The sequence below is a fragment of the Bison bison genome, unplaced genomic scaffold, assembly GCF_000754665.1.
Source record: "Bison bison bison isolate TAMUID 2011002044 unplaced genomic scaffold, Bison_UMD1.0 scf7180017864238, whole genome shotgun sequence".
NCBI classification, from domain to species: domain Eukaryota; kingdom Metazoa; phylum Chordata; class Mammalia; order Artiodactyla; family Bovidae; genus Bison; species Bison bison.
The window spans coordinates 2,307,883-2,323,199 of record NW_011494810.1 but is presented as its reverse complement, the minus strand read 5'-3'; the positions used below and the strand labels follow the sequence as shown (position 1 = coordinate 2,323,199).

At 40.5% G+C, this 15,317-nt stretch overlaps 1 protein-coding gene across 1 annotated transcript in view; it reads right to left on the bottom strand.

Annotated features, from left to right (window-relative positions):
* Positions 1 to 13,194: 13,194 nt before the first annotated feature.
* The window catches only part of LOC104993408 (transmembrane emp24 domain-containing protein 9-like), a 9,509-nt gene continuing 7,386 nt past the window's right edge, over positions 13,195 to 15,317 (bottom strand). The window contains exons 4-6 of the mRNA XM_010846642.1: positions 15,029 to 15,154; positions 14,327 to 14,473; positions 13,195 to 14,196 (exon numbers count right to left, since the gene is read on the bottom strand). Coding sequence (XP_010844944.1) covers positions 14,047 to 14,196; positions 14,327 to 14,473; positions 15,029 to 15,154 — 423 coding nt within the window. The 3' untranslated portion in view covers positions 13,195 to 14,046. The remainder of the gene's footprint in view (positions 14,197 to 14,326; positions 14,474 to 15,028; positions 15,155 to 15,317) is intronic.

Here is a 15,317-nt window from a genome sequence, read left to right as displayed (position 1 = left end):
ATTTTAATTTTTATTGGATTGTTTGTTCTTTGTTGTGGAGTTGTAAGAATTCTTTATAAGTTCTATCCAGACTAGACGCCAGGCTATCTTGATGGTATCCTTTGATGTATAAAAGGTGAAACCACTGCCAACCCCACTTATTGAGAGATATGTTGACAGATAACATTGTGTAATATTGTATAAGTTTAAAATGCAAGTGTGATGATTTTATATATATATATGTTATGAAATGGTAACCATATTACAGTTAATTAACACATTCATCACCTCATATACCTATCATTTTTTTGTGTGTGCTTGTTTGTGTATAGTAAGAACATTTAAGGGTCTATTCTCTTAGCAAATTTCAAGTATACAATATAGTATTGTAAATTATTGTCACCATGCTATACATTAGATCCCCAGAACTTATTCTTCTTCTAATTGCAAATTTGTATCATTTGACCAACATGTCAAATCTCCTCATTCCACAATCTCTGGTTAATCCCTGTTTCAATAAGTTCAGTGTTTTTCGATTCCATATTTTAGTAAGGTCATATAGTATTTGTCTTTCTCTTTATGACTTAATTCACTTAGCATAATACCTCAAGTTCATCCATGTTGTTGCAAATGACAAAATTCCTTTATTTTTTATGACTAAACAGTATTTGTGTGTCAATCCATCTAGTGTTAGTTGCTCAGGCATGTCCGACTCTTTGCAACCCCATGGACAGGCTCCTGTGTCCATGGAATTCTCCAGGCAAGAATTCTGGAGTGGGTTGCCATTTCCTCCTGCAGGGGATCTTTCCAACCCAGGGATTGAACCCTGGTCTCCAACATTGCAGGCAGACTCTTTACTGACTGAGCCACCAGTGTCAGTCCATATCACCTTCTTTATCCATTCATCTGGAGACTGACACTTAAGATTGTTTCCATGTGTTTGATATTGTGAATAATGCTGTAGTGTACATGGAGGGTGTGTGTGTGGATATCTTTACAAGATGGTAATTCTATTCCCTTTAAATATATATCCAAAGGTGGAATTGCTGGATCATATGGTAGTTCTATTTTTAATTTTTTGAGGAACCTCGATACTGTTTCAAATAGTGACTGTACCAGTTTACATTCCCACCAACAGCGCATAAGGATCCCTTTTCTCTACATCCTCGGCAACACTTGTTATCTTTTATCTTTTTAATTGTAGTCATTCTAACGGGTGTGAGGTAATATCTCATGGTTTTGATTTTCATTTCCATGATAATTAGTGATGTTGAGCATCTTTTCATGCATCTGTTGGCTTCAAAAAATGTCTTTTCAGGTCCTCTGCCTATTTTTAAATCCAATTTTTATTGAGTTGTTTGAATTTATTATATTTTTATATTAATTCCTTATCAGATGCATGACTTACAAATAATTTCTCCCATTCCATGAATTGCTTTTTCATTTTGTTGATTGGTTCTCTTGCTGTGAAGGAGATTTTTAGTTTTATGTACTCCTACTTACTCATTTTGTTTCTATTGTATGTGCTTTTGATGTGATATTTTAAAAAAAAATGTTAAGACCAATGTCAAGAAGTTTTTCCTTCTAGGAGTGTTAAGTTTCAGGTCTTATGTTTAAATCTTTAATCCATTTCAAGTTACTTTTTCTGAATGGTATAAAGCAGTGTTGCAATTTCATTCTTCTGCTGGTGACTGTCCAGTTTTTCTATCATTATTTATTGAAAAGACAGCTTTTTTCCCATTGAGTATTCCTGGTTCTCCTGTCAAATATTAGATGAATATATATGTGATGGTGTGTTTCTGAGTTACGTTCCACTGGTCGATGAGAGTACCATACTGTTTTGATTACTATAGCTTTGTAGCTATAGTTTCAAACCAGGATGTGTGATACGTCTAGCTTTGTCCTTCTTTCTAAGAATTGCTTTGATTATTCAGTCTTTTGTAGTTCCATACAAATTTTAGGATTTTTTCCCCCATTTCTGTGATGTCTTTGGAATTTTGATAGATGTTGTATTGAATCTATAAATGCCTTTGGGTAGTATGAAAATTTTAACAAAATTAATTTTTCTGATCCATGAACTTGGGGAAGTTTTCCATTTATTTGTGTCTTCTTCAATTTCTTTCATCAGTCTTATAGTTTTTGGTGTACAGATATTTTACCTTCTTGGATAAATTTACTCCTAAATATTTTATTTTATTGTGAATGGGATTGTTTTCTTTATTTCTTTTTAGATATTTCACTGTTAGTGTATAGAAAGACAACTGATTTCTGTATGTGAACTTTGTATCCTGAAATTGTACTAAATCATCAATTAGTTCTAACAGTTTGTGTGCATGTGTGAGAAATCTTTAGCATTTATATATACATATATATACACACACACATACATATATATACATACACACACACACACATATATATATGTGTGTGTGTGTGTGTGTGTGTGTATGTATATATATGATTGTACCAGGGCTTCCCTCATGGCTCAGATGGTAAAGAATTTGCCTGCAATGCAGGAGACCTGGTTTCGATCCCTGGGTCAGGAAGATCTCCTGGAGAAGGGCATGGCAACCCACTCCAGTATTCTTGCCTAGAGAATCCCATGGACAGAGGAGCCTGACAGGCTACAGTCTGTGGGGTTCAAAGAGTTGGACTTGACTGAGCAATGAGCACGCATGCATGCATGATGATGTCATTTGCAAACAAAGATGATTTTACTCCTTCCTTTTCAGCGTGGATGCCTTTTCTTTTTCTTGCCTAATTGCTCTGGCTAAGACTTCTGGTACTATGTTGAACAAGAGTAGTGAGAGTGTGTGTGCTGAGTTGCTTCAGTCATGTCCTACTCTTTGTGACCCTATGGACTGTAGCCTGCCAGGCTCCTCTGCTCATGGGATTCCCCAAGCAAGAATACTGGAGTAGGTTGTCATTTCCTTTTCCAGGTAAGTGGGGCACCCTTGTCTTATTCCTGATCATAGAGGAAAAGCTTTCAGCCTGTGACCACTGAGTGTGATGTTGGCCCTGGGCTCCTCCTATAGAGACTTTATTATGTTGAGATATGTTTCTTCTATACCTAATTTATTGAGTTTTTTTTAAATTGAGAGTTTTTAATCATGAAAGAATGTTATATTTTGTAAAATTTTTCTGCATCTATTGAGGTAATCATATGATTTTTACCTTTCATCCTTAATGTGGTGTATCATATTTATTGATTTGCATATGATGAACCATCCTTGCATCCCCCACTTGAACTTGATGCATGATCCTTTTAATGAGCTGTTGAATTCAATTTTTAAGTTTTTTTGGGGGGGAATTTTTCATCTATATTCATGAAAGATATTGGTTTATAGTTTTCTTGTAGTGTCCTTATCTGACTTTGGTATGAGGGTAATGCTGGCCTCATAAAATGAATTTGGAAGTGTTCTCTCCTCTTCCTTTTCAATTTATTAGAAGAATATGGAAGGACTGATATCAACTCTTCCCTAAATGTTTGGTAGAATTTGCCAGGGAAACATCTCGTCCTGAGCTTTACTTTGTTAGGAGAATTTTGATTCTGATTCACTCTCCTTATTTGTGGTATCATTCTGTTCAGATTTTCTACTTTCATAAGATTCTATCTTGGTAGGCTATATGTTTCTAGGTGTTTAACCATTTCTTCTAGATTGTCCAGTTTTTAACATATAATTGTTCATAGTAGCCTCCATCCTCTGTATTTCTGTGGTATCAGCTGTAATGTCTCTTCTTTCATTATATTACTGACTTCATTTATTTTTATCTTCTCTTCTTAGTTCAGCTAAAGCTTTGTTAATTTTGTTCATCTTTTAAAAACAAACAGCTTGATCTTTTTATTGTTCTGGTCTCTATTTCATCTCTGATCTCTGTTATTTTCTAACTTCTGCTAACTTTGGGCTTAGTTTTTTCTTTTTCTAGATCCTTGAGGTGTAAAGCTAGGTGGTTTATTTGAGATTTTTCTTTTTTTTACATATAGGTGTTTGTCACTATAGACCTCCCTCCTAGAAATGTTTTTGTTGATTCTGTAAGTTTCAGTATACTGTTTTTCCATTTTAGTTTATTTCAAGATTTTTTTTACAATTTCCCTTTTGTTTTCTTCTTTAATTCATTGGTTGTTCAGGAGTGTGTTGTTTCATTTTTACATATCTGTTAATTTTCCAGCTTTCCTCCTATTATTGATTTGTAGTTTCATTTCATTGTAAGCTCCAAGGAAAAAGATACTTGGTATTATTTCTTTTTTTTTTTTATATCACTAAGACTTGTTCTGTGGCCTATCCTGATCTATCTTGGAGAAGGTTGCATGTGCACTTGAGAAGAACATGTATTCTCTTCTGTTGGGTAGAATGTTCTGTATATGTCTCTTAGGTTCATATGGTCTAGAGTGTAGTTCAAGTCCAATATTTCCTTGTTGATTTTCTGTCTAGATGATCTATCCATCATTGAAAGTAGGATATTGAAGTCCCCTACTTTTATTGTATTGTTGTCTATCTCTCCCTTCAGATCTATCAGTGGTTGCTTAATATATTTGGGTGCTTCAGTGATGGATGCATATACACTTATTGTTGTTATATGTTCTTGATGAATTGACACCTTTACCATTATGTAATGACATTCTTCATCTTTTGTTACAGTTTTTGTTTTAAAGTATATTTTGTATTATATATCTACTTCTCTCTTTTCATTTCCACTTGCAAGGAGTATCTTTTTCCATTGCTTGCCTTTGAACCTATGTATGTCCTTAAAGCTGATATGAATCTCCTATAGGCAGCATGTATTTGAGTCTTGTTCTTTTTATCCATTAGCTGCTCTATGCCTTTTGATTGGAGAATTTAACCCTAATGTCATCTTATTGTTTTCTAAATGTTTTGTTGTTCCCTTATTCCTCTCTTGCTGGCTTTCTTTGTGAATTAAATTTTGTACTGATATGCTTTGATTTCCTTACACTTACCTTTCATATATCTACTATAGATTTTGCTTTGTGGTTACCATTAGCATTACATAAAACATCTTATAGATGTTACAGTCTATTTTATGCTGCTGCTGCTGCTGCTAAGTCGCTTCAGTCGTGTCTGACTCTGTGCGACCCCACAGATGGCAGCCGACTAGGCTCCTCCGTCCCTGGGATTCTCCAGGCAAGAACACTGGAGTGGGTTGCCATTTCCTTCTCCAATGCGTGAAAGTGAAAAGTGAAAGTGAAGTCTCTCAGTCGTTTATGCTGATAATAACTTAAATCATATATAAAAATTCTACTCTATTTATTTTTCTCCCCTCCTTTTATGTTTTTGATGTCATAATTTAAATGTTTTAATACTGCATATTCATTAATAAGTTATTATAGCTACAGTTATTTTAATTTTTTGTCCTTTAACCTGTAAAGTGGTGACTATATCACCATATTATACTATTAGAGTATTCTGAGTTTGACTATGTACTTGAAAAAAAAAAATTTGGCTGTACTGTGCACCATGTGGGAGTTTAGTTCCCTGACCAGAGATCAGAACCACACCCCCTGCACTGGAAGTGCAGTCTTAACCTCTGACCACCAGGGAGATCCCATGACTATATACTTGTCTTTATCAGTATGTTGTACATTTTCATGTTGCTAATTAGTCTCCTTTCATTTTACTTGAAGAACTCATCTCAGCATTTCTTGCAAGACAGGTCTAGTGGTGATAAACTCCCTCAGCTTTGTCTGGGAAAGTCTTTCCCTCTTCATCTCTGAAGGACAACTTTGCCATATTGAGTATTCTCATTTGGCAGTTTCATCCTTCCAGCCCTTTGAGAATATCACCTCTCTCTCTCCTGACCTGCTTGGTTTCTACTGAGAAATCCTCTGATAGTCTTATGAGGATTCCTTTATAAGTTACAAGCTTTTTTTTTTACACCTTTTAATATTTTTTGTCTAAAAAAAAAAGTTGACTGTTGACAATTTTACTGTAATATGTCCTGGAGAAGATCTCATTAAATTGTTTGGCAACCTATGAGCTTCATGAACCTGGATAGCCAAATCTCTCTCCAGATTTAGGGAGTTCTTAGCCATTATTTTTTTTAGGTAAGTTTTCTGCTCTGCCCCCACCTTCTCATACTGAGATTTCAATAATTTGCAGGTTGTTTCTTTCTATATTATCCCATGGATGACACATGTTTTCTTCACTCTTTTATGTTATTTTTTCTTTGTTTCCTTTGACTGGATAATTTCAAAGGTCTTGTCTTCTAATTCCAGATCCTGTCTTCCAGATCCATTCTGATGTTGATATTCTCTACTGCACTTTTCATTTCACTCATTTGTATTCTTTGTATTGAATTTAGGTTTGGTTCTTTTGTATGATTTCTCTTTGTTAAAGTTCTCATTTTGTTTGTGCATCATTTTCCTGATTTGTTCAGTTATCTTTCTATGTTTTCTTGCAGCTCATTGAGCTTCCTTAAAACAATTATTTTGAATTCTTTATCAGGTAAATTGTAGGTCTTCATGCCTTTGGTATCAGTTACCAGATTATTGGAATCCTTTGGTGGTATGCTTTGTCCTTGAATTTTCATATTCCTTGAAGTTTAATGATGCTGTCTTCACCTTTGAAGTAGCAGTCACTTCCTCCAGTCTTTATGCATTGACTTGGGGAGAGAAATACCTTCTGTCAGCCCTGTTGGGAATTCTGAGGTTTCCTCAGACCTACTATGGATACGCCTAGTCCATAGGGAACATTCCTTGTTCCCTCTTGTGCAGAAATCTTAAGCTTCTCTCCATCCTGCAGGGTACCAGACCAGAGGCTGACAGACTCCCTTTTGCTTTTTGAAGGGTAGAGCTAAAGCTCAAGTTTGTGATCTTTCCCTGACCAGCAGATTTAGGCCAGCTTTCTACACATGCCCACCGTTTTCTGCCTGAGCCTATTCTCATCACCATCAGGAGTGCATGCAGGGAGGTAAGACAGGGTGGAGGTGTGTAGATGAGGCACATGGAGCATTGGCAGTACCTGTAAGCCCCTTGAGTGTGTCCTCAGCAGCTTGTGGGTAGACTTCTAAATGGAGTTCATGACATTCAGTAGGATCCATGTCCCTTTAATGTCCTCTGAGAATCCTATCTGCTCTCTCCCAGCCTCTTTCCACCCCGAGTCATGGAGCTCACAACTCAATACTCTGGATGGAACAAGAGAGAAATGGCTTCTTTGGCACAATCCCACAGTGCTGGGGAAGTTAGGTGCTCATTCACACACTCTTACTTTACCCTGCAGGAGAAATCACTGGCCAAGAAAATAATTCCTTAGCAATGAGGTGTGTCAGTTTGGAGGACAAGTGATGCAGGTACAGTCAAACTGTTCCTCTTAGCTTCTCCAGTGTGTTCAAATGTATATTTTTCTGCTCCAACTATGTGCTGGAATTTCTCTTCTGGAAACCTACTTCCACAAAACCTCATATCTATGAGTGATTGTCTAAGACAGTGTTCTTCAGGGAGAGAGGCCCACTCCTTCCTCATAATCTTTATCACGCCTCCTGGATATGTATAACTGTCATTTTCTCACATTTATGTCAAGTGTTACAAAACAGCTCCAAGTTCCTTCATCCAACCAGAATGCCTATCCAATATATCCCAAAATTTATATTACAGAAACTGTGATACTGTTACTGTTGTCAAATAATTTGGAAAAAAAAATAACCAAAAAAAGATAAACAATATATTTTCAGGTCACCCATCGGCAGCTTCTGATAACAGCCTACTTCTAGTTGTCTAACTTGCAGTAAGTATATTCCCTCTTCATGGATCACTGCCCTGTTGTGGCAAAGGGGCTTGCATAACTCAATGAATCTATGAGCCATGCCGTGCAGGGCCACTCAAGACAGACAGGTCATAGTGGAGTGTTCTGACAAAATGTGATCCACTGGAGAAGGGAATGGCAAACCACTCCTGTCTATTTGTCGTGAAAACCCCATGAACTTCAGAAAAAGGCAAAAAGATATGACACTGAAAGATGAGCCCCCAAGGTTGGAAGGTGTCCCATATGTAATGGGGAAGAGCAGAAGACAACCACTAATAGTTCCAAAAAGAACGAAGCAGCTGGGCCAAAAAGGAAATGACGCTCAGTTGTGGGTGTCTGGTGATGAAGGAAAAACCCAATGCTGAAAAGAACAGTATTGCATAGGAACCTGGAATGTTAGGTCCACAAATCAAGGTAAATTGGATGTGGTCAAGCAGGAAATGGCAAGAGTAAACATTGACATCTTAGGAATCAGTGAATTAAAATGGATGGGAATGGGTGAATTTAATTCAGATGACCATTATATCTACTACTGTGGACAAGAATCATGTAGAAGAAATGGAGTAGAAATGGAGTAGCCCTCATAATCAACAGAAGAGTCAGAAATGCAGTTCTTGGGTACAACATCAAAAATGACAGAGTGATTTCTGTTTGTTTCCAAGGCAAACCATTCAACATCACAGTAATCCAAGTCTATGCCCCAACCACCAAAGCTGAAGAAGCTGAAGTTGATCAATTCTATGAAGACCTACAAGACCTCCTAGAACTAACCAAAAAAAAAGATATCCTATTCATCAATGGAATTGGAATGCAAAAATAGGAAGTCAAGAGATACCTGGTGTAATAGGCAAATTTGGCCTTGGAATACAAAATGAAGCAGGGCAAAAGTTAGCAGAATTCTGCCAAGAGAATGCACTGGTCATAGCATAACACCCTTTTTCAACAACATAAGAGATGACTTTACACATAGACATCACCAAATGGACAATTCTAAAATCAGATTCTTTGTAGCTGAAGATGGAAAAGTTGTATACAGTCAGCGAAAGCAAGATCTGAAATTGACTGTGGCTCAGACCATGAGTTCCTTATAGCAGAATTCAGGCTTAAACTAACAAAAGTGGGGAAAACCACTAGGCCAGTCAGGTATGACTTAAATTAAATCCCCTATGAATATACAGTGGAGGTGACAAATAGATTCAAGGGATTAGCTCTAGTAAACAGAGTGCTGGAGGACAATGACAGAGGTTCATAATATTTATTGTACAGGAGGCAGTGAACAAAATCATCCCAAAGGAAAAGAAATGCAAAAGTGGTTGTCTGAGGAGGCTTTAGAAATAGCTGAGGAAAGAGGAGAAGTGAAAAGCAAGGGAGAAAGAGAAAGGTACACTCAACTAAATGCAGAGTTCCAGAAAATATCAAGGAAAGATGAGAAGGCCTTCTTCAATGAACAATGCAAAAAAATACAGGAAAACAACAGAAGGGGAAAGACTAGCAATCTCTTCAAAAAAACTGGAAATGTCAAAGGAATATTTCATCCAAAGATGGGCACAATAAAGGACAGAAATGGTAAAGACATAATTGAAGCAGAAGAGATAAAGAAGAGAGGGCAAGAATACTCAGAAGAACTATACGAAAAAGATCTTAATGACCCAGATAATCCTGATGTGGGCACTCACCCAGAGCCAGACATCCTGGAATGAGAAGTCAAGTGGGCCTTACGAAGCACTGCTGCCAAAAAAGCTAGTGGAGGAGATGGAATTCCACAGAGCTCTTTCAAATCCTAAAAGATGAAGCTATCAAAGTACTGCATTCAATATGTCAGCAAATTTGGAAAATCCAGCAGTGGCCACAGGGCTGGAAAGGGTCAATCTTCATCCCAATTCCCAAGAAAGGCAGTATTAAAGAATGTTCAAACTACTGTAAAATTGTACTCATCTCCCATGCTAGTAAGGTTATGCTCAAAATCTTTCAAGCTAGGCTTCAGCAGTACGTGAACTGAGAGCTTCCAGATGTTCAAGCTGGGTTTAGAAAAGGCAGAGGAACCTCAGAGATCAAATTGCCAACATCTGCTGGATCAGAGAAAGCAAGGGAGTTCCAGAAAAATATCTACTTCTGTTTCATTAACTAGCTAAAGCCTTTGACTGTGTGGATCATAACAAATTGTGGAAAACTCTTAAAGAAATGGGAATACCAGACCACTTTTACCTGCATCCTGAGAAACCTGTTGTCAGGTCAAGAAGCAACAATTAGAACCTTACATGGAACAACTGACTGGTTCAAAATTGAGAAAGGAGTACAACAAGGCTGTATATTGTCACCCTGTTTATTTAACTTATATGCAGAGTACATCACGTGAAATGCTAGGCTAGATGAGTTACAAGCTGGAATCAAGATTGCCAGGAGAAATATCAGCAACCTCAGATATGCAGATGATACCACCTTATAGCAGAAAGCAAAGAAGAACTAAAGAACCCCTTGATGAAGGTGAAAGAGGAAAGTGAAAAAGCAGGCTTAAAACTCAGTCTTAAAAAAACTAAGCTCATAGCATCCGGTCCCATCACTTCAAGGCAAATAGAAGGGGGAAAGGTGGAAGCATTGACAGATTTCCTCTTCTTGGGCTCTAAAATCACTGTGGATGGTGACTGCAATTAAGAAATTAGAAGGCAGTTGCTTCTGGGCAGGAAAGCTACAACAAACCTAGACAGTATATTAAAAAGCAAAGACATCATTTTGCCAACAAAGGTCCATATAGTCAAGGCTATGGTCTTTCCAGTAGTCACGTATGGATGCGAAAGCTGGACCATAAAGAAGGCTGAGCACCGAAGAATTGATGTTTTCGAATTGTGGTGCTGGGGAAGACTCTTGAGAGTCCTTTGGATAGCAAGGACATCAAACCAGTCAATCTTAAAGGAAATCAACCCTGAATACTCATTGGAAGGACTGATGCTGAAGCTCCAATATTTTTGCCACCTGATGCAAACAGCCGACTCATTGGAAAAGACCCTGACACTGGGAAAGATTGAGGACAGGAGGATAAGGGGGTGACAGAGGATGAGATGGTTGGATGGCATCACCGACTCAATGGACATGAATTTGAGCAAGCTCCAGGAGATGGTGAGGGCTAGGGTAGCCTGGTGTGCTGCAGTCCACTGTGTCGCAAAGAGTTGGACAAGACTTGGTGACGGAACAGAAAAGTATATTCACTTTCATCTGTTGTTTGATCTAACTTTCTTCCTGTTTTCACCATGCTACACTTATCTTCCCGATTCCTTTCTTTTTCAAAGTCTCTGTCTTACAGTGTTATATATTCATGGGTAGTGGATTATATGTTAAATTATATTGAAATCCTTTATACATTTGCATCTTTATAGGCTCCATTGCCCCAAACTGAAATTTCTTCCCTACTCTTCCCATATTCAAACCATTTATCTTTCAATGTTTTCCTTATGTACTGTTTCCTTTATAAAGATCTTGGCATCCCTCTTCCTATTCATCCATCCATCTACCCAGGTCTCACCCCATACTGAATTCTGAGAGCTCTGAGTACCCCATTTGTTAGATCACCTAGAATCTTATCATATGTGCATGTCTTGCTCTCTGTTGTGGGTTGAATGGTGACGCCACAGAAAGTGTGCCTATGTCCTAATCCCTGGACCCTGTGAATATGAGCTTATATGGAAAAAAATTCTTTGCTGATATAATTAATTCAAGGACCTTGAAATGAGATCATCCTGGGTTACCTTGGTAGGTCATAAATCAAATGACAAATGTCCTTACAAGACACAGAACAGGAGACACAAGAGGAGGAGATGAAGGCACACACAAGCTAAGGAATGCCTAGAGCTACCTATAGCTGGAAAAGGATGAAGGAGTCCCTTCAAGAGCCTTTGGAAGGAGTGTAGCCCTGCTGACACCTTGATTCTGTACTTCTGGCCTCTAGAACTGTGAGATAATAGACTTTTGTTGGTGGTGGTAATTTGCTAAGGCAGCCACAAGAAACTAGAAATTCAAATGACCAGCTCTTACCTCTTTGTATGGGATCTTTCCTCTACCTGGAGAAAAGTAGCCAGAACAGAGAAGCCGAAACAGAAAAAAAGGACACCAAGAACTGAGTTGAATTCGCCTCATTTCAGAATGACCCATCCCTTCCTAGCTGGCTCTCTTCTCTAAATCAGGGACATGTGCCATTTCCTCCAGAGAGTGACTGTGGCGTTTCCATGTGGAAATGGGTGGGGAGGCTGATACGAAGAAACCCCCTTCTACTGTGTGTGCAGCTCTTCCATGTGCTCACTCACTGTTGCTGTTTTGTGATTTGTTTCTCTATCGAAGTGACAGAATAAGGTCTCACCTATGTGGGGAGAGGACAGAGTCCCTCTGAAAAGTGTGTGGTCATTCTAGGGTTAATCATGAGGAAGAGGCAAGTCCTAGACATGAAATCATAATTTGGAAAGCAAGCTGCAGGCAGCTTCTCTGGAGTTGGGATTTTGATATAGCGGCCTCCTTTCAGTTTCCCCAAATAGCCATGTTCTTTTTTGTTTTAGGCTTCTGTATTTGCTATTCTCTCTAGCCAGAACATTCTTTCCCCAGTTAACGTCTATCCTGAGTCTGAGTTCTGAAAAGCACCCTTCTATGACTAACTAGATTAGACCAGGATCCTTGAAATATTGCCCTTAGCCCAATGCCCTCTTCCTCAGAAGCATACGTCACCGTTACATCTTGTTCAATGTCCTGACTCATTTGGTGTTATACTGCAGGCTCCATGGGCAAGAATGTCCCCATCTAGGTCACTTTCCTTACCCTGCAGCAGAGAGTAGAGCCCCCTCCCCATCCCCACCCCCACCAACTTCAGATGAGGGAAGTGAGGCTAAGGTCACATTCTATGGTTAGAGGTTATTCTCCAGTGGTCCCTGCCCCCAGCCTCCAGTTAAGCCTCATTCATATTTTCGGAGGCCAACTGTGGCCAGACGCACAAGTGAGCAACACCCCTGAGGCTTGTAGTCACCCTCAGGATTATCCCAGGGATGGGTGAGTCTCTGTCAGGGGCCAGGGCTATCATAGCCGCCCCTCTCCATGGGGAATCTCTCTTATTAATACTCCTGGCCTTGACAATTTGGACGTGAATTTACTGAAATGCCAACCAGCGAATTTCCTTATAACAGAAAATGTCAAATTCACATGAGAGACGGCTACAGTCCAATAGGGCCACCAGCATAGGACTTGGTAAAATGTGGACTAGATCAGGCAGAAGCAATGGGGGGCATCTATACCTATGTGCCAGGGCTTCCCAGGTGGTGCCAGTGGTAAACAACCTGCCTGCCAGTGCAGATAGACGTAAGAGACATGGGTTCTGTCCGTGGGTCAGAAATGTCCCCTGGAGGAGGACATGACAACACACTCCAGTATTCTTGCCTGGAGAATCCCCATGGACAGAAGAGCCTGGCAGGCTGCAGTCCATAGGGTTGCAAAGAGTTGGACATGACTGAAGCGACTTAGCACGAACGCATGCATACCTGTGTGCACTTGTGAAGGTTGAGTTACGGGAGATGCTGAATGTAATGGAAACAGTGACTTGGAACTTCAGGCATCTCCTGAAAAGATAAGCCAATGGAATCACAGAGAGATAGAGGTCAACTGAAAAAAAGCAGGACCACAGAGGGGCATATCAGATTCCTCGAAGAACTCAGCAGTCCAAGTAATTGGAATAAGGTAGCACGTGAGCCTGACTAGAGCCCAGAGAGAGAAGGTGCAATGGGCACACAATTACCACCAGCATTCAGGTTACCCAAAAGAGGGGCCCAAGTTGGACTTTTCTAGAAAAGGTTCCACATGTTGCTAATGCTTCTGGGATAAAAGCATTTTTCACCTCATCCACTTTGGGATCAATCTCCCACCAAAGCCTCACATGTTAAACATCTGATTGGCCACATAGAAAGAATTGTAGCATAGGAGGCAATAAATGTTTAGCTCAGAAAATTGGACAGTTATAATTTATATTCACTCCTATTTTCTCCATCTTGGGATAGTTCACTCATCCTAATTAACATGGGAGTGGGGATAACACTCACCACCCTCCTGCTCAGCCAGCAGGTCCTCCCACCCTCGTGTCTCCAGCTGGAAACTCATTCTCTCCCAAATCCCAGCTGAGAAAACCAGTTGAAAGAGGTCCTCTCTCCCGCTGCAAGTTAACAAGGAAAGCCCTCAGGGTTGGAAAGGATGGGAGAAGTCAGGAGACAGACCAGGCCAGACCACTTCCCATCATTTAGCAGCAGGGGATTGACTGGAGGCCAGGCCTCTGGTCTCTGAGGCTGATTTACACCAACTTCTTGGCTTTAAAGAAGCTCTTGAGGTGCTGCATCTGCCAGATGCCGGTGGCCACAAGGATAAGGGTCTGCAGGATGGACCACCACAGCACCCTCTGATTGGTGCTCTCACTGGTCTGTCGGAAGTGCTCCTCTCGACGCTGTGAGAAGGGGAGAAGGAGTAAGGCATGTTGCTACAACAGAACTGACCTCCAGGGGAAAAGCTGAAAGAGCCACTCCCTGGGAGGTTACACGTCTGCTGTCCCAACTGGGCCCAGCCCAGCCCCTCACCCTCTGGTATTCCTGCTCCTTCTGGATCTTCTCCACCTGCTCCACCAGCTGCTGTATGCGCAGATGCAGCAGGGTCAGCTTGTCATTGGCTGCAAGTTCCGTATGATCATTGGTGTGTTCACCCAACTGCATGTCCAAGTGAATGGCCTGAGGAGCAGAGAAGCCAAGGTTTGGAGGTCAGGGAGCACCTGCAGGAAACCCAGCTTCCACACACTAGGCTGGGCCTGACTGAACTGAGCAGTTCATTTCCTCACACTCAGTGATGTGGGAACAGCCCTGCTCCAGGTGCCAAAATCCCAGATCAAGGCCCTGCTTGCATGGAGTTCCAAGTCCAAAAGACAGAAGGGACAGAACAAAATGTGCAGAGAAACCAAGGTGTGACTCAGTGTTTGAGACAGCCAGCTTCTAGGAGATCTGTGTCAGTGGGAGGTAGTAATGAAGAGCCTGGGAGCATTCAGCTGGCAGACAGCTCTGAATCTCACATTAGAAGCTTGGGCTTCATTCTAGAGATGGCAGGGGACCTAGGGATGATTTTAAGTCCAAGTGATTCCCTCCTGGGTTCCCTCTCATTCGTCAGGACCTGTTCTCTGTAGGCTTACTTCATGGAAAGCCCAGCCCTCATCAAGAGGCACCACCTACAGAACCCTTGTCACCCCAGGGACTGAGACATTGAGGACTGGTGACGTTCCCCTCCATACTCACCAGTTTGCCATCATAGAAGAGGGCGAACCGGATGGACTTGAGGTGAAGGCAGACCTCATGCTCTCCTGGAGACTGGGAGGTGAAGGTGAAGCTGCCCCGAGGGCCATACTGACGGGCCAGCAGATTCTAGCAGAAACAGCTTCTGGTGAGCACAGAGAAACGGACCAGAAACCTGCTTCTAGGAGAGGAACTCTGGGGGTATCCCAGGTTCTGACCCTCACTGGCCAGACCAGGAAGGAGGATGTGAGAGAAAAGTCATCGGTCCGGGTTCAAAAATCTCAGATCCCAG